General features: G+C 57.5%; 3 protein-coding genes across 16 annotated transcripts in view; 1 reads left to right on the top strand and 2 right to left on the bottom strand.

Annotated features, from left to right (window-relative positions):
• ANKHD1 (ankyrin repeat and KH domain containing 1) overlaps nucleotides 1-12,959 on the top strand; it is a 123,078-nt gene extending 110,119 nt beyond the window's left edge. For 3 of the 14 annotated variants that reach the window (XM_063349208.1, XM_063349202.1, XM_063349214.1), the window contains 6 exons: nucleotides 3,073-3,267; nucleotides 4,361-4,615; nucleotides 5,955-6,130; nucleotides 8,443-8,607; nucleotides 12,390-12,563; nucleotides 12,745-12,959. In XM_063349208.1, the coding sequence (XP_063205278.1) occupies nucleotides 3,073-3,267; nucleotides 4,361-4,615; nucleotides 5,955-6,130; nucleotides 8,443-8,607; nucleotides 12,390-12,563; nucleotides 12,745-12,888 (1,109 nt within the window). In that variant the 3' untranslated portion in view covers nucleotides 12,889-12,959. Of the gene's footprint in view, nucleotides 1-3,072; nucleotides 3,268-4,360; nucleotides 4,616-5,954; nucleotides 6,131-8,442; nucleotides 8,608-9,071; nucleotides 12,564-12,744 lie in introns of those variants that run through there. The other 11 variants (XM_063349217.1, XM_063349213.1, XM_063349212.1 and 8 more) reach the window with 9 other exon arrangements.
• A 904-nt stretch (nucleotides 12,960-13,863) lies between these two features.
• Nucleotides 13,864-14,991, bottom strand: SRA1 (steroid receptor RNA activator 1). The gene is made up of 4 exons (XM_063349417.1): nucleotides 14,745-14,991; nucleotides 14,413-14,528; nucleotides 14,139-14,247; nucleotides 13,864-14,057 (listed from the first exon to the last, which is right to left on the bottom strand). The coding sequence occupies exons 1-4, from the start codon at nucleotides 14,989-14,991 to the stop codon at nucleotides 13,864-13,866; spliced, it is 666 nt and encodes a 221-aa protein (XP_063205487.1).
• APBB3 (amyloid beta precursor protein binding family B member 3) lies at nucleotides 14,028-20,075 on the bottom strand. The gene is given in 14 exon segments (XM_063349219.1): nucleotides 14,028-14,057; nucleotides 14,139-14,247; nucleotides 14,967-15,391; nucleotides 15,913-16,379; nucleotides 16,515-16,598; nucleotides 16,745-16,832; nucleotides 16,922-17,036; nucleotides 17,122-17,127; nucleotides 17,246-17,373; nucleotides 17,770-17,904; nucleotides 18,083-18,140; nucleotides 18,380-18,456; nucleotides 18,765-18,955; nucleotides 19,915-20,075. Coding segments are annotated over 12 exon segments (1,623 nt in total). The 5' UTR covers nucleotides 19,964-20,075; the 3' UTR covers nucleotides 14,028-14,057; nucleotides 14,139-14,247; nucleotides 14,967-15,166.
• Between the last annotated feature and the right edge of the window lie 561 nt (nucleotides 20,076-20,636).

Below are 20,636 nucleotides of genomic sequence, written 5' to 3'. Positions count from 1 at the left end.
GGACCTCTCTGATGCCTTCCCTTGGAGCGTAAGTGTGGTCCTGTGGTCTGTCCTCCCATCCCATTCACTGGCTCTTCCCAAGGGAACAGACCTTTCTGCTCAGCTCTGCCTCCGAGATGGGATGAACTGGGACTACCTTGGCTGTCTCCGTAGGGTTCGGTGGCAGGTTTCATGAGATTTTGAGAAGGGAGTGGGAAGGGCCAGTCACTGCTGGCTTATGCTTTGGCCAACAGCAGCGCGGTGGGCAAGGAGCAGTCTGGGCCTGGCCTGGCAATTCAGTACACTCTTGTGTGATGAGAGGGAGTAGTGATGGCCATCAAAGCAGGTGGACACCCATCCTCTAATCTCAGCTGTGACTCTACACCTGACGGAGCAGAGGTTTGTCTTTTGGGCCTGTCTTGCACAGCTGGGCTGCGGCAGATTTTTCTACAAATCAACACCTCATGGTGGTCACCTCTAAGCTGATTTGGTGCAGATTTAATGTAATTCGATTGTGCGCTGAATCAGCCTTTTCTTAACAAGCGTCACCTTGAGGTGGGGTTTGGGTACTCTGCTTTTCCTATTCATGGGCAAGCTCAGTTGCAGCTTGAATTTTCTCTGATTCACTGGTTCCTTTGAGGCACAGAGACACGTGCAGATCTCCCCACTTGTGGATCTGTTCTGGAAATGGCCTTTCGTCTCACTTACGTCTTTAGATCTCTTGTCCTAGCAGCTTGCAGATTGAGGGCAGGCGTAGCCAAGCCGTTTGGGGAGGCTGTGGAGATGACCAAAAGAAGTCACTAAAAGAATTTGCTACTTCTTACATCTTAATTTTAAGAAGGGGTTTGAGACCTTGTTCACCTGGCATTAAAAGGTATCATGAACTTGGAATGTGCCGGTTTAGGAAGCAGCATGTGAGTGTGAAGTTGCCTGAAATGGCTGGGCTCCCTGTTGGACGTGGAGTGCCCAGGCGTTGCTTCTGTAGAGGTGGAGGTAGCCCTCGCAGCAACCAGTTTCTGCAGAAGTGCGTGGGGGCTCTGATAAACTGAATTTTGAGCAGAGTTTGTGAGGTGGATACACCGGTCTTGAAAGCTGTTAAGCTTTCAGAGCCTGATGAAGAGTTTGAATTCGTGGCTCAAGTAACTGCAGAGTATGGTTTTGCAAAAGGTTTTAGTATTACCAAACCTGATTTTGTTGGTAAGTATATAAATAGGAAGCTCATGACTGAAATCAAGATTCTGTAAGTCATTGTTCATAGAAGCCGTTTTTAATATTGAGCAAAGGTTTTTTTTCGTCCACTTTTATGAAAGGCAAGACAATATAAAATATAAAAAGTGTTCTTTACAACCTGAAAACTGACTACTCGGTTGAATTAGTGCATCTCTGGCTGTCATGCTTCCTTCAGCCTGCCAAAAATACACAGGAGCTCTGAAATGGTCCTGACTGTACAGTCATTGCACTTTGAAAGCTGTATAGCCATCATCCTGAGCCTTCAAAACACACGGCTGGGCATCTCTCTTCTGCAGAAGAGCTATTTTTGTCATAATTTCTGCCTTGTTCTCCATGGGCAGCAGCAGCTCTGTTACCCCTTCTGTGTGGGGCAGAGACTCAGGATCTTCAGTGGTTTGTCGGCCAATTGGAAACTTGTTTTTGATGTGTGATGGAATCGGTCACCACAGGGGCCTTTAGAATACCTCTTGAGTTGACTTTTGTGGATGGAAGGTTAGCAAGAGTGTTCCTTTGGTAGCTCCATGGCAGACGCACGTGGCTGCAGTCTGCTTACAGCTGGGCTCTGTGCTGGAGGCCAGGCTGCAGCTCTAGACGAAGGCGGATCAATCAAACCACGTTTACGGGCAGCCCACACAGGCATTAGCGTCCTCCCCATCGCCGTGGAGTCTTGCACTTCGTGCTGTGACAAACCCTGAAAGGCTTTCTTCCCGCATTCAGGTTCCCTCGTCTGCGCACCCCGTGCTCTGGTGGTGGTGGTGATTTATTTCTCCTTGTCTGTCATGGAGGCTTCTGGTTTTTAACCCTTCGGGTAGGGCTAGTGAGAAAGAAGTATGTCCTGCAAATCCAGTGGGTCATCTCTGTCCATGTGAGCTGGTTGGATCTGGCACTTATGGAAGCAGTAAATCAGGTTTACTTGGTTGATGACACTGGGGGGAAGAGACCTGGCTTTCAGGAACATGTCCAGGCGATGAAAGGTGCACCTCTAGCCCGTGATCTGAGGTATTGCCTGTCACCACTGCTGTTTGCAGACTGCTGTGGTGTAAGTAGGTACAACCTTCAACCCTTCTCTGCAGCAATAGAGGCTGGTCCTGGTTGTGGTCATTTTGAAATGTTTAAATGGTTTTGAAACTAGTCTTGTTTAATAGGCCCTTGAAACTAAACCCAAACCTCAGGTGAACATGTTGCCATGCCCATTTCTGCTTTCAGGTAATAACGTGTGATAAAGAGCTTTTACAGCATTTCGGAAAAGTACTTAAAAGCTTTGGCTTATTAAAAAACTGTAATTCCCCCTTGCTAATAATTTTTGTGGGCCTTTGAACTTTCTCTTCACCTCTCCCTTCCTCTCACACATCCCTGTAGAAAGCAGCCGCCTCCCCCCCCGCCCTCCCCCGTTGTGCTGTGCATCGTCAGCCCTCCTTCTCTGGACACAGCCTGCTCTGACCGATCTACGTGTGAACATATGTGTAGGATGGCAAAAAGCATCCTGCAGCGAACTGCTTCCCTGGTGCCGGATTCCCCTGGGACTTTTGCAGAGCCCTGTTGGACTTACGTGGCTTTTTAGTAATCAAAGATCCTTGCCACTCCCAGCTTTCCTCCTTTGCCCTCCCTGCGAAGATCATTTCTTTTCAGCGACCAAAGGGATGGCTGTTTTTGTTAAAACTTCAGGCCAAAACAGAGAGCATACAGAAATGCCTTCTGTCGGTTTCTAAGGGAGAATCGTGCACCTGTAAAATGAACTTACCATGTGCAGATACCCCTGAAGGTGATGAGATGCTTTAATTATATTTGGAGCACTGGCTCTCTCTGGTGCTCTGAAGCAGGTTCCCAAAGAGAGATATTTAATCAAATTTATGTTTATTTCAGGCTTACCCTCTCTAGATCCATCCAACAGCTCTACAACTTCTTCTTCAGGTCCTTTGACAGGCTTTTCAGCAAACATACAAGGAGCACGGGTTTACCTTCAAGGGCCAGCGCCTGTTGGGACTCCCAGCTTTAACAGACAGCATTTTTCACCACATCCTTGGACAAGCGCAACAAATTCATGTAGGAACTTCATGGGTCTGTCTTAGTTAACTATAAATTCATAGCTATTGTCTTTAGTAGATTTGTAACGAGGGGAAATTACCCAGTGATGCACAAAATGCTTTCCAATTGCTTGTAGCAGCTGTGAGGATGACGTGCAAATCCCAAGCTGTACTATTTTGTGGTTTTTTTTCCCATGTAAAATGCCACTAGTTCTGGTAGCATTACTAAGGGCATATTTGGGCAAAAAAACCCCGGTCATCGTAGGCTCGGAGAGGAGAGGGCATGAGCTGTGGGGGAGTGGAGGTGATTATACCAAGCTAAAGATTCCCCTCTAAATAGTATGAGTATAATATTAGGTGAAAATGTCATGTTTGCCATGGTTTGAAGTTGTACTTGCCTTTTTTTTTTTCCCCCTTTTTAATTCGGATTCTGGAATTATTTCATGTTACTTAAAAAGTTCCAAAATCTTTAAGTATCATCTGAGGTAACAGTGGGTTTTCCTCCTAATGGGAAGAACATGGAAGTAGCTTTACAGAAAATATGGGTCTTTGATTCAGAATTTTAAGGGAAGAGGCTTTCCATGTCACTGCATGCAACTTCATTGCCACTCTGAGCTTAAGAACTAAAACGTTTAAATGAGCGCTCAAAGAAAGTTGGATTTCCCAAGAAGAGTCAGTGACGCTTCTGAAGTTGGTGGGACTTACGCTCTTACGTTACACACGTGGCTTTGGGAAGCTGTCTAATTTCTCTTCTGCTGGAAGTGGTGGATACCAAAACCAGGCTGTTTATTAGATATTGATGGTATTTTGGCTGATATTTTCACCTCTTCCTGAAACTCTTCCATGTTTCTTATTCTTTCTTGTAACCAATTTGTACTGCTATGTCATGAGAATATCACATGATTCTGATGGCTGAAGGCGTTTGCGTTATAATGTTGATTTTAGAGTTAAAATAAACTCCAAACAGAATTTCTGTGATAGACTTGAATGCTTGCCAAAAAAAAAAAAGCCTTTAAAACCTTCTTATCGTTTGCTTCGAGATAACACTGCAGGGATAGAGCGGATAGCATTTATGCTTGCTGGCTTGTGCTTTGTGTGTAATTAAGCAAGAGAAATATTCTTTTCAGCAGGTGAATCTCCTATTCCATCAGTTTCCTCAGGATCATCCTCGCCCCTTTCAGCCACTTCCGCACCTTCTAACTTGGGCCAGCCAAAAACGGGTAACGCCAATCAAGATCGAAAGGTACCCCCTCCCATCGGGACAGAAAGGCTTGCTAGAATTCGGCAGGGAGGATCTGTCACTCCTACGCCCTTAGGAACCAACTTCACCGCTCCTGTCGGTCATAGCGGTATTTGGTCCTTTGGAGTTAACAGCGTATCTGGTAAGTCTGTTACCTGGGGTAGCCTAAAGAAACTTCTAGGGCCTTTTGGGAGTACTACGTTTGAAAAGAAAGTTTGGGAGGAGGAATGTAAAATTCCACAGTCTGTAATCGACTTTGGTGTAGTACGTCCTGAAGGGAAAGCGGGTGTCAGTGGTGCGAGAGCGTGGATCAACGGAAGCAGTGTGGTTTTCACTCCTAGCGTGAGTGGTTCTCGCCCAACCTACATTACCTGTCAGCGTGCGCTTGTAAACCCTGAGATCAGTTGAGAAGTTCCATATTAAGTCTATTGAATTATGCGGAATTTAAAAAGTAAACAACTTATCTGTTAAGGGGGTCCATTTCCAAGTCTGACCCTTGGCCTAAAAGGACAACTGCCTCCATCCAAGTGTCTAGCTTGCTTTCCATTAACATTTTAAAACGTTAGTTGTGGTACAGCGAATGCATCCAGAAACACGTAGTTGTAGATGCTGATTTTTGCATTGCTCTCCTCACAGCTCCGGAATGTGATGGGGTAACTTCTGTTCCAGGCAGCCCCAGTTTCAAAAGAATGACTTCGAAAGAGCTTGGAGTTTTGCATTCAGTTTTGTGATAGTTTGAGGTTTTTGTGGAAAGGAGAAGCTGCAGCATTTTGAGGTGTACGGTGTTCCCATTTGTAACTTTAAAGACAATGTGTAATAGTCCTGTATTTGTTATATTTTTTTAATGAAGCCCTCCATATTAGTGTCTCAGCGTTGCTGTGTTTTTTCAAGAAAAGCTTCTACGTGCTCACAGACAGTGCTTGGAGGTTTATTGGACCTTAGCTGTTCTGTTGGGGACGCCTGAAACTTGCAGTTACTGCTAGTCCCCATAACATCCACGCCTGCCTGGGGGATGAGATGAATGTACATGCCAAACTTGCCTGGCCTCACCAGGCTCTCTTCTTCCCCTGGTTTTTGGCCCTGTCCTAAGTGTAATTTCTTCCTGCGTTCCTGTGCTACGTGAGAGGATGTGGGAGCTGGAGGGAAAGAAAGTGTGTGTGGTGTGTGTGTGGCCAGCCTTGTATAGTATTGCCTGCTGCTGCTTCCCTGTGAGAGGCCTTGGTGCTGCAGGTGAGACTATGTGTTTGCATTGTCTGGGATGGGTTATACCTAAAATCTGCAGGTATCTTCCTGCTTTGCGTAGGAAAGGGGGACCTTTGTGGAAGGTCTGTCTTTGCTCAGACCACAGCCCTAATGTACCTCTGCAGCGGTGTGTTTTCGGGGAGCCTTTGGATGTATGCAGGTGTGTGCAGCTGCTGAAATCTACTCCCGCGTGTCTTCAATTAATTGTCATCAGCCATTTTCAATCTCTTCCTTTCCAGAAGGCTTGTCAGGTTGGTCTCAGCCTGTCATGGGAAATCATCCGATGCATCAGCAGCTGTCAGACCCCGGCACGTTTTCTCAGCATCAGCCAATGGAGAGAGATGATTCTGGAATAGTGGCTCCCTCGAATATTTTCCACCAACCTATGCCAAATAGTTTCGTGGATTTTTCTAAAGTAAGTTACAGAGGGCTGTATTTAGTCTGTAAAATGACTGAGGACTTTTTGTTATATCTCCTCCTGTGCCTGTTCAGGCGGTGTGTGTGTGTGCCTCTTCTACCACAGCTTGCCGCACCTAGTCCTGAACCTCCTTTCATCCTGGTACCGACTAGAACCTGGCGGTGCATTTAAACAAAATCAGAATTTGCACATTGTGGGTGGTCTCTTGTCAAGTAGCTGAATGCCTCCATCGCTCTCCAGTGTTTCCTTTCTCAGAGGCTCAGTCCCTCGGAAATGTTTCATAAGGCTGACTCAGCTCTTGAGGCTGATTAAAGGTTTGCTTAATGCTTCCAGTACAAATCACGCCTGGGAAGTACTACATGCCTTTCTTAAGGAAGCAGCAGGATGAGAGGACTGCTTTTAAGTCTGTGCCTTCTATCTTAACTCTGGAAAGTAGTTAGAGGCAGACGGACGTAGCCAAGCTATTGCCAGCTCAGCCACTGCTGGAGGAATGTCCAGGACGATGTGCTCAGCAGCAGACGTACTCGCAGTATGTTTCAGAAGTAGCTGTAGCATGTGGTCTTGGGATCTTCTAAATTGCAGAGCAGCAATCATTCAAACATAGGAAGGAAATCTCATAGTTGCAGAAAGCTGCTCTGGAACTCGTTCTTTCTGAACTGGAAGAATACTAGGTGGCTGTTAGTAATTTATAGAGCATCTTCAACTCAGAGCCTTGTAGGCTCAAGCTTTATATGGGCTTTGCTGAAGTGCAGCCCCTGGCAATACCCATGGTTGTTGCATGCTGCAGAGGTGAGAGGAGGGAGCGCTGAGATTCTTTGTGCAGCTGCTGTCTCTTGCATTATGAGGTCATCAGAAAGCACTGTGCAGAGGCCATTGCGTACTGGCAAGGTGTGATTTCAGGAAAATGGGTAAACTGACTTGAGTAGAATCACAGAATAGAAACATAGAATGGTTCAGGTTAGAAGGGACCTTAAAGATCATCTCGTTCCAACCCCCTGCCCTGGGCAGGGACACCTCCCACCAGCCCAGGTTGCTCCAAGCCCCGTCCAACCTGGCCTTGAACCCCTCCAGGGATGGGGCAGCCACAGCTTCTCTGGGCAACCTGGGCCAGGGGCTCACTGCCCTCACAGCAAAGGATTTCTTCCTCGGATATCATCTAAATCTACACTCTTTCAGTGTAAAACCGTTCCCCCTCGTCCTACTGTTCCACTCCCTGATCCAGAGTCCCTCCCCAGCTTTCCTGGAGCCCCTTTAGGGACTGGAAGGGGCTCTAAGGTCTCCCCAGAGCCTTCTCTTCTCCAGGCTGAACGCCCCCAACTCTCTCAGCCTGTCATCACAGCAGATGGACTCCAGCCCTCACATCATCTTCGTGGCCTTCCTCTGGACCCGTTCCAACAGGTTCATGTCCTTCTTGTGCTGAGGACTCCAGAGCTGGACGCAGTACTCCAGGTGGGGTCTCCCCAGAACAGAGTAGAAGGACAGAATCACTTCCCTCGCCGTGCTGGCCACGCTTCTTTTGATGCAGCCCAGGGTGCGGTTGGCTTTCTGGGCTGCAAGTGCACGTTGCCTGCTCATGTTGAGCTTCTCATCCACCAACTCCCCCAAGTCCTTGTCCTCAGGGCTGCTTTCAAGCCATTCTCCACCCAACCTGTGTTTGTGCCTGGGATTGCCATGACCCAGGTGCAGGACCTTGCACTTGGCCTGGTTGAACTTCTTGGGATTCACATGGGCCCACCTCTCCAGCCTGTCCAGGTCCCTCTGAATGGCATCCCTTCCCTCCAGCATGTCAACCGCACCAGACAGCTTGGTGTCATCAGCAAACTTGCTGAGGGTGCACTCAATCCCACTGTGCCTGTCTCTGAGAAAGATGTTAAACAGCACTGGTCCCAGTACTGACCCCTGAGGAATGCCACTGGTTTCCACTTGGACATTGAACCATTGACTGCAACCCTTTGAGTGCGGACATCCAGCCAGTTCCTTATCCACTGGGCGGTCCATCCATCAGATCCATGCTTTTCCAATTTAGAGACCAGGATGTCGTGTGGGACAGTGTCAAATGCTTTGCGTAAGTCCAAGTAGATGACGTTGGTTGCTCTCCCCTTATCTACCAACGCTGTGGCAATGGAATCTCAAGCTCTGAAGAGTCGCCCTGTTCCACACTCTGCCGATGTGTGCAGTGATGCCCTGTTTCCTCACAGCGCTGAGGTGAAGGTTATGTATGGATGTGAACTGCCTCTGTTGTCTTGGGTAACGTGGTACTTCACAACTGCTGCCGCCTTTACTGACGGTGCTTTCTCTTGTTCCCTCAGGGCCTACCGATTTCCATGTATGGCGGCACTCTAATACCCTCGCACCCTCAGCTGGCAGATGGCCCGGGAGGCCCCCTCTTTAATGGTCTCCATACTCCAGATCCTGCCTGGAATCCCATGATCAAGGTTGTCCAGAACTCAACAGAATGTACTGATGCTCAGCAGGTAGTGTGGCTGCCTCTTCCCACCTTTGCTTACCTGGGGCTTTTTATGGTGTTGTGCTTGGTTTTTCGTTTTTGTTCACTTTTGGGTAGGCGATATTTTTTCAGCTCTTTGATACTAGAGTTGAGACCGTTTGCATGACTTTTCCCTTACAGCGTGTGTGTGTCTTTATAAAAAAACATATGGTGCTATCTGTACCAGATCTTTTGGGTAAAATGAGCAGCATTTCAAGACTGCTGAGCCAGGTAATCGACTTCGTTGTAAGTGAGAGGGTTTATATGCATACTTTGCATCTTGCAGGTTGTCACTCAAACCTTGGCCAGAGCTGAAGAGGGCTCCCAGCCTTTGGACAGTCTGGTTGTATTTTAGGGGGGAGCCTTAAGCTTGCCCTCTAGTGGTTAAACGCTCTGTTAAAGGAACCTTTATTTGTTTTCATAATAGACTTGTCTTTTTATTTCTTGCTGTAGATTTGGCCTGGCACCTGGGCACCTCACATTGGAAACATGCATCTCAAGTACGTCAACTGATTTAAGGGGATCTGTCCTTTTTTTTAGCCTTGTTTGGGAATCTTTATGATCTTGAAGAACCCTGGGGATTTTTTTTAATGTGCCTAACCAAGCAATTTTATGTGGGCTGTAACAATGGAAACTTAATTGCCCGTTGTATAAGAACAAATTGATTTACCTATACAAACTGATTCTGTTCTCCAGTTAGTTCTGCCATTTTGATCTTAAGAATCAGACAAAACTAGTGCTTTTGGCTAAACACTACCGAACGCTGTTTGTATGCAGCAGAGTACTAGCTGATTACATGATTTCGACCTTTTAGGGTGGTAAATACATGTATAATTGTTTACATACTTAAAAGGAACAGCTGAGTAAATTTCGTGTCCTATAGTGGCTCTACTTTATGTAGCCTGTATTAATGTGAAATATTTACCTGAATAATTCAATAAAAGGCGAACAGTATTTATAGGTTGTGTGTGAGAATTTTGGAAGAGGCTGTATGTTGTTGTCACCGGTAGCTGCTGCCGTGATGCAGCTTTTCAGGGTCACGTAAGGAGCCACGTGGGTGCAGTCAGGGTTTGGGGGAGGGTTTTGACCCACAGTTGTCTGCGATACAAGGTCTGCTGAGTCCTTCCCCCTGCCACTTGTTTGCCCTTTTTTTTGTGTGTGTGTGTGAACATAGTTGTTGCGTTGTTTTGTTTTGTTTTTTTTTTTCTTTCTGGATTAGTTCTGCTGCTTCTAACACTCTTTCGAGGTAGGTTTTGTTCAGGGGCTGGAAATAAGGGCTGAGCTGACAAACGTGGCAACTGATGGCATCTTAATTTGCAGGAGGTTTAATAGGGAGTTTGTAGGTAAATGCGGGGTTTCTTCACCTGACTCACTGTGACCAGCTGCCTAGAAGTAGATCTTAGGAAAGCAGAGACCACTTCCCACAGGAGAAAAACATAATATATTAAATTCTAAGCTCTTTGTAGCCCTTTAAATCTCGTAAGAGCTCCTCAAGTCCTTTCCATGAGGAAGAAGGGGATTTTTGCATACCGCTTAAGATGAACGTTCGTTCTCTACTCCGGTGCAGAAGTTCTCCACTTCCAGCACTTGGACTACACTTACTTCTGCTTTTGCTCAGTGGCGATGCAGTAACTGCACTGAATATTTGGTCCATACAGCGCATGTAGTGTCCAATCTAATGGTGGACTGCTTCCAGTGGTGTCTCGGAGCAAATGGAGACTTCTCTGCCTTCCTCCACCTTCTCCAGACACACCCTTACATGCAGCAGCAGAGGTTCCCCGGGAAAAGCACGAGGAAGGAGTACTGAAAACCCACAGTGCACAAAGCAATACCTGAGTACTGCAGGCAGGCAAACCTCAGAAATGCTCCTGGGTGCTATATTCAGCTATTTTTCCTAGTATTTGAGGAAGAAAGGCAAAAACCCTTGAGCTGCTGCTGCCCCCCCGATAGTGCAAATGCCAAAGGAGATGTTAAGAGTGTTAACAGTAACTGAATTGAAAACAAGAGGTGTGTCGGTGCAGTAGGTGTTCGCTCTGGGGTGAGCTGCAGGGAGGGCAGGGTGTGGTGGGCCGAAGGCCCCTCCCCACTGCTGTGGGCTCCATGGGCACCACCGCCACCTCCTGCCCCATCCCGGGGAGCTGCCATCTCCCCATCCCGGAGGGCTACAGCTCCACGCCGGGTGGCACCGTCTACTCCACCACGCCAGGGGGTAAGACCCAGCACGGGGATGGGGTTGTCCCTTAAAAGGAAGGGTGGCCACAGCTGCCCCATCCCTTCTTAGCTCCTTCCTGAGTGGGTCTTCTCCTGGGCTCTCCACCTTCCAGCTTGGTCCCTGGGGTCATGGGCACCTGCTCTGGGCACCAGATCCAGGCAGGCCCATGGGACGGTGGCTTCCCTGGCAGCCCAGAGCTGGAGGGGGAAAGGGAACCCCAAAGTTTTGTAGGAAGATACTGTTAGAAGTTAGGGCCGTTGTTGCCCCGTGGTACTGGGGGGAGCAGGCAGAGGTAGTGCCGGTGCTGGCTCCGCTGGGGAGCGGGCTGATGGCCATGCCGCTGGGGTGGTGGATGCAGCGCTGGTCCCTCGGGGGCAGGTCATGCCCAGGCACGGCTGGCTGGAGCTGGGGGAGGCACAGGGGACTAGCGCAAGTCTGCTCCCACCCGAGTTCACCAGCCCTGGGGGAAGGTGCGGGGTGGCACGGCTCCCTCCAGGGGTACCCTGGGCCTGCCCTCTTTCCCCCCTTCCAGTCTCTTCACCAAAGCCCCTGGTTCAGCTGTCAAGCAGGTCCTTTTCTTTGCTGTCTGTCCTCAGGGTAGCGGGTGCCCCGTCCCTGAGCTGGGCATGTTTCGGTTGAGCCGCAGATGCCCACCCTGTGGGCGCTGGCTCCATTGTGTGCCTCCAATGAGCTTACCTGCGGCTGGGAGCCAGGCCCGGGGCTGGCGGGGCCACAGCTTGCTCCAGCGTGTTTGTGGTGCCAGGAAGGGCCTGGCCTGCGCAGGAGCTCCAGGCTCGCGGCTGGAGCCTGGCAGGAAACCGGAGCGCGGTTGCACGGACAGCCAGGCAGGAGAAGGCAGACGTGGTGCAGGGCAGTAGACACGGCATGCCGGCTGGCGTGACAGCGGGGATCGCTGGCAGGTGCAGGGGGTGGCAGCGAATGCCCTGGGGGAGCACTGCCCTGGGGCTGTACGCCCCGCAGGCTGGCATGCTGGTGGAGGTGTCCCATCAAGCCCAGTGCCTTGTCTTCCTGCAGGGCACAGCAGGGTGGCTCGCTGGCTGAGCTGATGGGAACTGGTCCCCAGGTACAGCTCCCCATGGTGCCAACGGCAGGGCACCCAGCCTCTGCTGTTGGATGGCTGCAGGGAGCCACCTCTGAGCAGCCACCTCTGGGCAGGGTGTGCTGGGGACCTGCCTGGCTGTCGGGCTGGGGCTGTGTGACGAGTGCCCCAGGGGGCCCTGCCTTCCAGGCAGCACAGGGGTGGCTGCGGTGTCACCTGCCATGGGGCATCCGCGTCGAGGCTGGACCCCCCCTGCACCGTGCCCTGGCAGAGCTCCAGGTGCCTCAAGGGGAGGAACAGCGTGGGGAGGAGCTGCTGGGCAGGATGGGTGTCACAGTCTGCCACGTGGGAAGCCCCACAGTGGCTCCAGAGCCAGCCGTGTGCTCGAGCTGTGGCCAAGCGCTGGCTCCCACCCCCTGCTCTGGGCTCAGGCCATGGTGCTTGGAGACGGGGGCGGCCAGGGGCCAGCAGTGCCTTGACAGCCTCCTGCTTTTGGCAGGTACCCGCATCATCTACGACCGCAAGTTCCTGCTGGAGTGCAAGAATTCACCCGTGGCCAGGACCCCTCCCTGCTGCCTGCCCCAGATCCCCGGTGTCACATCCCTGGCCCAGTCCAGCCTCGTCAAGCTGGAGGAGCTCAAGGAGCGGAATGAGAGCGAAGAAGCCATGCCAGGTGGGCGGCCCAGGCACACAGCTCCTGTCTATGCACTGCCTGGCGAATGGGGTTCCTGCTTGGCTGCAAGGGCAAGGGGAGATCCCAGCCCAGCCCCGGTTCCCGCTCCTGCCCCCTTTGCCTGCGCGTTTCTCTTGGCCCCATCCTAACCCTGGCCCTGTATCTCTCTGTACCCTTGCAGATCAAGACCAGTTTGAGATGGAGATCTGAGTTTCCAGCTCCCTGTCTCCAGGCCGTGGCTGGGCCTGTTCCTGGGCCTCGTGGAGGTGCTGGCACTGTGACCAGCTGGCTGCAGCCCTCTCTGATGCTGGGGATGGATGTGTGACACCTCAGGCTCTAGCACAACTGGCTGGTGCAATTGCCTAGGAGCTCATGCTTGATCAATAAACACCATGAAACCCCTGCGCTGACCTGGTGCATCTCTGTGTTGGGGCTCTGCTGGGTCCTCAGAGCGCCGGGGAGGGAACCTAAGAGGTGCCAAGCAGCACCAGGAGCCCTTTGAGGGTGCAGAGAATCTCTCCCTCCTGCCCTGAAACCCTGCGGGCTGGGAGTGGTGAATGCAGGGCCTCAGCGCCTGCTCCCAGGTTTGGGGTGCCACACGCAGGCGCCACTAGCGAGGCCTTCCAGCGAGCAGGGGAGGGAGGGAGCAGCACAGTGAAGTCTCCCTGCTCTCCAGGGTAAACGTTAACACCCTGGGCCTACCTGACCTGGCAGGCAGTGCCAGCACAGGGATGCTTCTCCCGGGATCTCCCTGGCGCTGAGGCTACACATGTCTGAGCTGTGCCCGGATGGGCAGGAGCTCAGATGGGAGCACAGGCTGCCGCACCAACCCTGGCCCTGCTGTGGGCTGGCGGCAGGTCACCCTCCCCAGCCAGCCTGGAATTCCAGGGGCCGTCTCCTCCTGCAGCAGCACTGGGCCCTGTGCTGGCTGCTGTGGGTCTCCCCCCGCTGCCAACCGGGGCAGCAGGGAAACGCATCGCTGCCCACTCGACCTGGGCGAAGGTGGGGGTGCTGCCAGGGGCGTTCCTTCCCTTCGCGTGGGCTGGGAACACCCTTGCCCCACAGTCCCGTCTCCTGCTGCTCCTGGGAGAGAACCTGGACCTGTCAGGCGCCAGAACCCCAGGGCAGGCTGCAACCAGGGGCAGGTTAGTGCTATTTATTAAACATCATGTAGTGAATCACCACCAAAATGTCACAATGATTAAAATGCCCTCTTCTGGGACGAGGAGTGGGAGGCAGCGGAGGTGCCCAGACCCCGTTGGGCAGTGAGGGCTCACAGTCCACACCCCTGTCCCTGGCATCAAGGATCCTCTTGGCCAGGCTCGGCTTCAGAGCCGCCATCCGCCGCTGCAGCCGGCTCCACAGCAGGCAGGCTCCTCGACTCGGCGATCAGGCGCTTGACACCCACCAGCCACTGGCTCACCTCGTTCACATGGTCCACCATGAGCGAGCGGTGGATCTCGTCAGCTGCCTCCCAGTGCCGCTGCTGCAGCTCTGCCAGGAAAGGGGAACCCGTCAGGCGTTGCGGGGGAGGCCTCCCCTGGGTGCCCCCTGCCCCGATGCAGCCCCTCTCACCTTGCACCAGGAGGCTCATCCTCTTCCTCACCGGGGCCGACAGCTTCCCCTGAGCCCAGGCATCCCCCAGCACCGTCAGCCGCCGCGCGATGTCGTCGCATACTTGTTTCTGGAAACAGAGATGAGCTGGACGGGGGACCTGCCCCCACCCCGGCTCCGGGGAGCCCCTGGGGCGGGGATGGGCCCCTCGCCCCACGGGCAGCCCGGGGACGGGCAGCCCCCGGCCGCTGCCGCCCCCGGAAGGAGCCGGGGGAAGGTGCCGGGGCCTCCTCACCTGCACGGCGGGGCGGCAGGCGGCCAGGGCCTCCCTCAGCGGGGCGAGGACCGCCTCGGCGGGCAGGCCGCACTCCTCCTCCGGGCCGGCGGCGGGGCTGGGCCGGCCGCGCTCCGCTCGCAGTGCGGGGCCGAGGGGCCCGGGGGGGGGCGGCCCCAGCGCCGGGGGGGGCGGCGGAGGAGCGGGAGCGGCGCTGCCCGGCTCCGGGGGGGCACCTGCAGGGGAGAGGCGCCGGCGCGGAGCCCCGTCAGCCCGGGGTGGGGCGGGGGCTGCGCCGGGCCCCGGCCCGCCCGGAGCGCGGCTGCTCGGGGCAGGGCTTCGCGGGTGCTGACCTGGGGGGGCCCCGGCGGGCGGCGGGAGGGGGCGGCGGGTGAGGGGCGTCCGCCTGGCCCCGCCGGCCTGCGCCTGCAGCCCGTAGGAGAACTGGGGGGGGTCGTTCCAGCCACGCTCCTGGTTCCCTGCGGCGGCCAAGGGCACAGTCAGGCCCGGGGGGGGGTGTCCCGGTCCCGCTCCCCGTTCCCGCTCCCCCCGGAAGTCCACCCGCGCCCCCTCACCCGGCTTCACGTAGAGCTCCGCCATCCCGCCACGTCACGCCCGTTCCCGCCCCTTCCGTCCGGTGGGCGGGGGCGGGAGGGGAAGGGGCGGGGCGACGGGCAGCCCCGCCCCGCCGGGGGACGGGGTAGGGGGCGGGGGGCGGGGGCGGGGTCTTCGGCCCCGACCCCCGGCCCCTACCCCGGCCCCCGGCCGCCGCCCGCTATGGGGTGTGGAGGAGGGCTCGCCTGAGGCGGAAGGCCTCCAGGAAGGAGAAGAGGCCCCGCTTGCGGGCACCGGCCCCCGCCGTCCCTCCGCTGCCTCCGCTGGCCTTGGTCGCCCCGCTGGCAGCGTCCCCCGCGGCCGCCGGGCCTGGCCGGTCCCGGCCTGTCGCACCCTTCTGCTTAGCCCCCGGTGCAGCGGCCACCAGACACTTCTGGTACTGCACCTGCGGGGAGAGGAGGGGCAGGGAATGGCCGCGGGGGGGGTCACACGCAGCACGGCATGGCCACGGCGTCAGACAGGGCACAGAGCGGCTGCGGGGGTCAGGCACGAGGTGACATCGCTGTGAGGTTGGACGCGACGTGGTGTTGTCTGTGGGGTGGGACACAACGCTGGCCACGGGGGTTGACCCCCTGCCGCATGACCGCCACGGGGTGGGATGCAACGTGGCATCACCGTGGCGTCAGACACAACGCAGCGTGCCTGTGGGAGTCACGGGCAAAACGGCAGCACCGTAGGGCGGGACACGCCACGGCATCACCGTGGGGCTGGACACAACCCAACACAGCATGGCTACGAGTTGGACACGGCACCACGCGGTCAGCCCCCTCCTGCCCTCCCCGGGGCTGTGTCTCACCCCAGCCCCCAGCTTTGCCCTCTCCCAGCCCCAGCCCTCGCCTCCTCCCCCGGGTGTCCCCAGGGGGCTGAGGAGCTGGCGGGGTTGGGGGACGCCCCGCTCCCGCTCACCATGCAGGCTGCCTGCACCGCCTCCGAGATGGTGCCGGCGTCAGGCTCGCACCAGAAAGCTGCACACTGGAAGCGTCGCCCCGTGTCCACGATGAGCGCGAAGGTGTGGGCGTCCCGGCCCACCCCCAGGAAGGTCACGTACCGCACCTGGCACTCCCAGATGTGCGCCGCCTCCTCGTCCTCCTGCAGGGACTCCGTGGGCCCATCCACACCTGGCCACAGCCCGGGCAGCCATGCCACCCCCGCCAGGTCCCCTCTGCCAGGAGGCCGGGCCCCCCATGGGGGTCACCTGTCCCACCCCTGGGCAGCAGGGTGCCCGCTTCAGCCAGAGTCCCCTGCCCCCCTCCCCACCTGCACGGGGTGCACCCTCATGGCCGTGTCGGACACGCGGATGAGGGAGGGCGTCCAGCGCTCCCGCCCAGGGCCCCTCGTCAGCTTCTCGATGGCCTCGTTCAGCACATCCATCCCTGGGGAGCAGGAGACCCCATCCCCATCAGCCCCTGCCCCAGCTTGGGCACGGCGCAGGCAGAGTGCTGTCAGCCAGCCCCACGGCAGGGGGTCCTCAGCTGTCCCCCTGCCACGGTGGGGCCAGCCGCGCTTACCCATGGCCCTGCGCACCGGCAGGCTGCCGATGTACAGCGCCTCGTAGGTCTGCATCGACTGCCTCACCGCCTCCAGGATATCAACTGCCAGGACAGCAAGAGGTGGGGGGGCCCCCGGAGGGACCCTCCCGTGTCCCCCCCATCCCCAAGGACCCTGGGGACGCAGCTGGGCAAGCCAAAGGGCTCTGGCCACTGAGCATCCCACTGCCCAAGGGCCGGGGGAACGGTACCTTGCAGCGGCAGGTCTTCAGTGGAGACGGACTCCAGTGTGGTGGCGCATGGTGGCCCGCTGCTCGCTATGGCTCGCTCAGCCACGATCTGCAAGAGACAGGGGTCCTGCTGCCAACCCTCACCCCCAAGACCCCCCCCAGGCCATGCCCACACACACCGGGGCCCCTGCATCCCACCTTGGAGCACATCTCGTGCAGGGCCTTGGCGATGCCTTTGGCGGGCACGTTGCAGTGGAAGACGTGACACTTGAGGACACAGGTGTCCTTGTCACTGGCCACGAAGGCAAAGTCTCTGCCAAGGCCACAAGCAATCCAGTGAGACTCCATCAGAGGCAGCCCCCTCCCCATGCTGCCCCCCGGCCCCATTGCCCTCTTACCTGTCCCTGCAGCCACGGCAGCAGTCAGGGTGGGAGGAGAAGGGACAGGTTACTGCCGGGTGCCTTTTCCCCTCAGCGGGCAGAGCCGCCCCCCAGCCCCCGGCTCTGCCCCGGCCCCCGGCACCTGCCATTGTTGCAGCCAACGCCCCAGACGCGGATGTTGAGGATGGGCTGGTGGTGGATGAGGCTGCGGTTGAGGGGGTCCACCAGGCTCATGGTGTCCTTCTTCAGGATCATCACCAGGTCCTGGCCCTGCAGAGGGTCAGCGGCTCCCTCAGCCTGGCAGATGACCTGGGTGTCCCCAGCACCCAGCTGGGTGTAGGGACACCCCCATCCCCCGGCCTACTCAGCCCCAAGCGTGGGGACAGCCGTGCCCCCTTTCCCCGCCAAGTACCATTCCCGTGGGTGGGGACAGCCCACCCAGGCACCCCTGGCACTGTTCCCAAGGGACAGCCCTGTCAGACCCACCTACTCCACGCTTGGGACCACTGCATGGATGCCCAACGTGGAGAGAGTTGACTCTGCCACTGGCACTGGTCCCTGCCCCTCCCCCCCCCGGCATGGTCCCTATCAGTGGGGACAAGCCAGCCCCAGCAGCAGTGGCCCTGGGGTGGGACCCTGCCTGGCAGCACTGTCCCAGGCTCCCACCTCGCCCCGGTTCTCCGCAGAGCCCTTGCTGTTGGAGAGCTGCTGGATGCAGTTGTTGACGGCGATGCTGCTCTTGCCAGGTGCCAGGTCCTCCTCGGGGATCTCCACCCAGCCCAGCGAGCGCACAGCAAAGCACTGAGCAGAGACACGTGGGGCTTCAGTGCCCAGCCACCCCCATCCCGTACCCTTCACTGTCCCAGCGAGGTCACCCTTGCTCTCGTTCCCATCCCTGTCTCCCCTGCCAGCTGCTGCCTGCCCCCTCCGCCGCCAGCCCCAGCCCACGGTGCCGCGGTGAAGCTGCCGGGTGCGGTACCTTGGAGGCGGGCTCTGCCCTGTGCTGGACATCATCTCCATGCCAGGGCAGCGAGGTCCTGCGGAGGGACGGGGTGGTGAGGGCACGGCTCCCACTTGGCAGCATGGAGCTGGGGCACCCAGAGAAGCATCAGGATACCCTGGCACCGGCAAACCACACCCCTTCCCCCATGCCACCAGCTGGGAGGCATTCCATGGAGGTGACTAGCGCGGTCCTGCTGACTCCAATGTGTGGGGCTGTTGCGATGGGGGGCACCATGGTGCCCCACAAGCCAGCAGAGTGCATGGGCAGCCCTACCTCCGGGACAGTGAAGCCATGGGGCTGGGAATGGGCCTGTCCTCTGCCGAGTGCTTCGCCGCGGGGGCCTGGCAGTCCTGGGAGAGAAGAGGAAAGGCATGAAGGCAGCAAGGGAGGCTGTCAGGAGGCACCAGGCAGGAGCCCTCCCTTCCTGGACAGCAGCACCTCAGCTTGTGGGCATCCTACATAGCCAGGATGAGGCCAACTTGGGGCACACTGGAGCCTTTCAAGAGGCTTAACCCTGGCCAGGAATGGGCAGAGCAGGCTTTCAGGGTGACAGAGACAGGCCTGCTCCGAGCAGCGACTCCCAGAGGGCCCTTCAGCAGGGTCCTGCCAGGAGGTAGGATCCAACACCAGCCCCCACCGCCCTGCCCACATCCCCTACCATTCCCTGGAATGTCTCCTCTCCATTGGCCTCCGGGTGCCCTCCCAGGTTGGTGGTGTGTGCAGGGTGCTGCCACTGCGTTGTGCCGGTCGGCACATGCCAGTAGTAGGTGCCCAGAGAGTCTCGGATTTTCCTCCAGCCTGGGGGGAGGTCAGGGTCTGTCTCCAGGCTCTGGTCGCTCCAGAGGTTGTCTGTGCAGAGGAAGAGTGTGAGGCAAAGGGATGGGGAGGGGGCAGGGGATGGACAGACCCTCAGCTGTAGGGTGCCCTGTGAAATGAGCAGCTTCACCCAGCAGTGAAAGGGTCCTGCGGTGGCCTCTGGGTGCACGGCTGGGCACGGGGCCCAGGAGAGAAGCACGGCGAGGGAAGGCTTGGCATGACGCCAGAGAGGCTGCGGTGGGGGTCGACCCCGGGTGAGTGCTAGGTGCAGGCAGTGCCTCACCGGCACCCGGAGGGATGGGGTGACTGTGGCAGGGGCTCAGAGAGCACAGGCACCCTGCAGGGATGCCCAGGCAGGGCCTGGTGCTGCCAGCCCAGAGCTCCCTCTGCCAGCATGCGGTCCCCAGCCCTCTGCCAACAGCCCGTGGTACCCGAGACCAGCTTCTTCCCAGATTGGCCGGGGAAAGGGCCTGGGGACAGACCCAAGGAGGAGGAAAGCACCCTTGGAGGGTTTCAGCTAGGTTGGGTAGATTAACCCCCTCCTCCTGGCGCCCCAAGCCCTGGAGAGGTCACGGAAACGAGCCGGTGCTGCAGCACGGGAGCGAGCTCCGCTCCTGGGAATGCAGCCCGACATCCGCAGGGCCCGGGCACCGCGCGGTGCTGCCCCGCTCCGCCCCCCGCGCCCCGCGGGACCCCCGCCCCGCAGCGGGGGGGAAAGCGGGGGCGGCGCCCGCCGCGACCTTGGCGGGGGCGGGGAGGCAGCGATGGGCCGGGCCGGGCCGGGCGCCCCCAGCGCGGGCCCCGGGAGGCCCCTTCAGCACCGCGGACAGAGCCGGGGCGCGGCCGCCGCTCCAGGCCCCGCGCCCCGGCCCCGGCCCCGCAGCCCCGGCCCCCGCAGCCCCGGCCCCGCAGCCCCGGCCCCCCGGTCCCGGCCCCCCCAGCCCCAGCCCCAGCCCCCCGCAGCCCGGCCCCCGCCCGCCGGCGCGGCTGACCGTCGCAGTTGACGAGGACGATGGCCAGCATGTAGTCCTTGCCCAGCATGGCCCCGGCCCCCGCCCCGGCGCGGCCGCCCCGGCCCACCGCCTCCTCAGGCCCAGACCCAGCGGCGGCTGCGGCGGGAGGGGCGGGGGGGGGCGGGGCCGGGCCGGGCGGGGCTTCCCGGGCGCGAGAAGGGCGGGGGGGGTGTGGGGGGGTGTGAGCGGGGGCCTCAGGGCGCGGGAGGGGATGTCTCGGCGGTGTTCGGGAACGGGGGGGCATGTGTGCGTGCCCGGCGGGGTTACCGGAGTGCAGAGGGGCGGCGAGGTCCTTGCAGTGTTCCGGTGCAGAAAATGTGACACCGGCCTGGGGAAGGGGCATTTTGGGGCAAGAAAGGAGGTTTCTGGGTGCAGTAGCCGGTCTAGGTCAACCCCACGTGCCATTAGGTTCATTCCCTTTCCCTCCATGCACCCTTGGGTTTCCTCCATTCCCCTCCATTTCCCCACAGATCACCCTTATTCCTCTCCATCCACGCTTCTTCTTCCGTGTTCATTCTCCTCCATGCATGCTCAGGTCCTCCCATTTCCCTCTGCCTGTGGTCCAACCTCCTCCAGTCAGTACCAAAGACACCTAAATGTGCATGCTGGTCATCCTCCTCTTCTCACCAGAGGCCGAGAGCTTTGCATCTCCAGCTGTAGACTTATGTTTTCCACGCCACCCTGAGCTGACAATCCTGGTT

This window comes from Chroicocephalus ridibundus, chromosome 11 (assembly GCF_963924245.1).
Source record: "Chroicocephalus ridibundus chromosome 11, bChrRid1.1, whole genome shotgun sequence".
Taxonomy (NCBI): Eukaryota; Metazoa; Chordata; class Aves; order Charadriiformes; family Laridae; genus Chroicocephalus; species Chroicocephalus ridibundus.
This window is presented reverse-complemented; position numbering and strand designations above follow the sequence as displayed.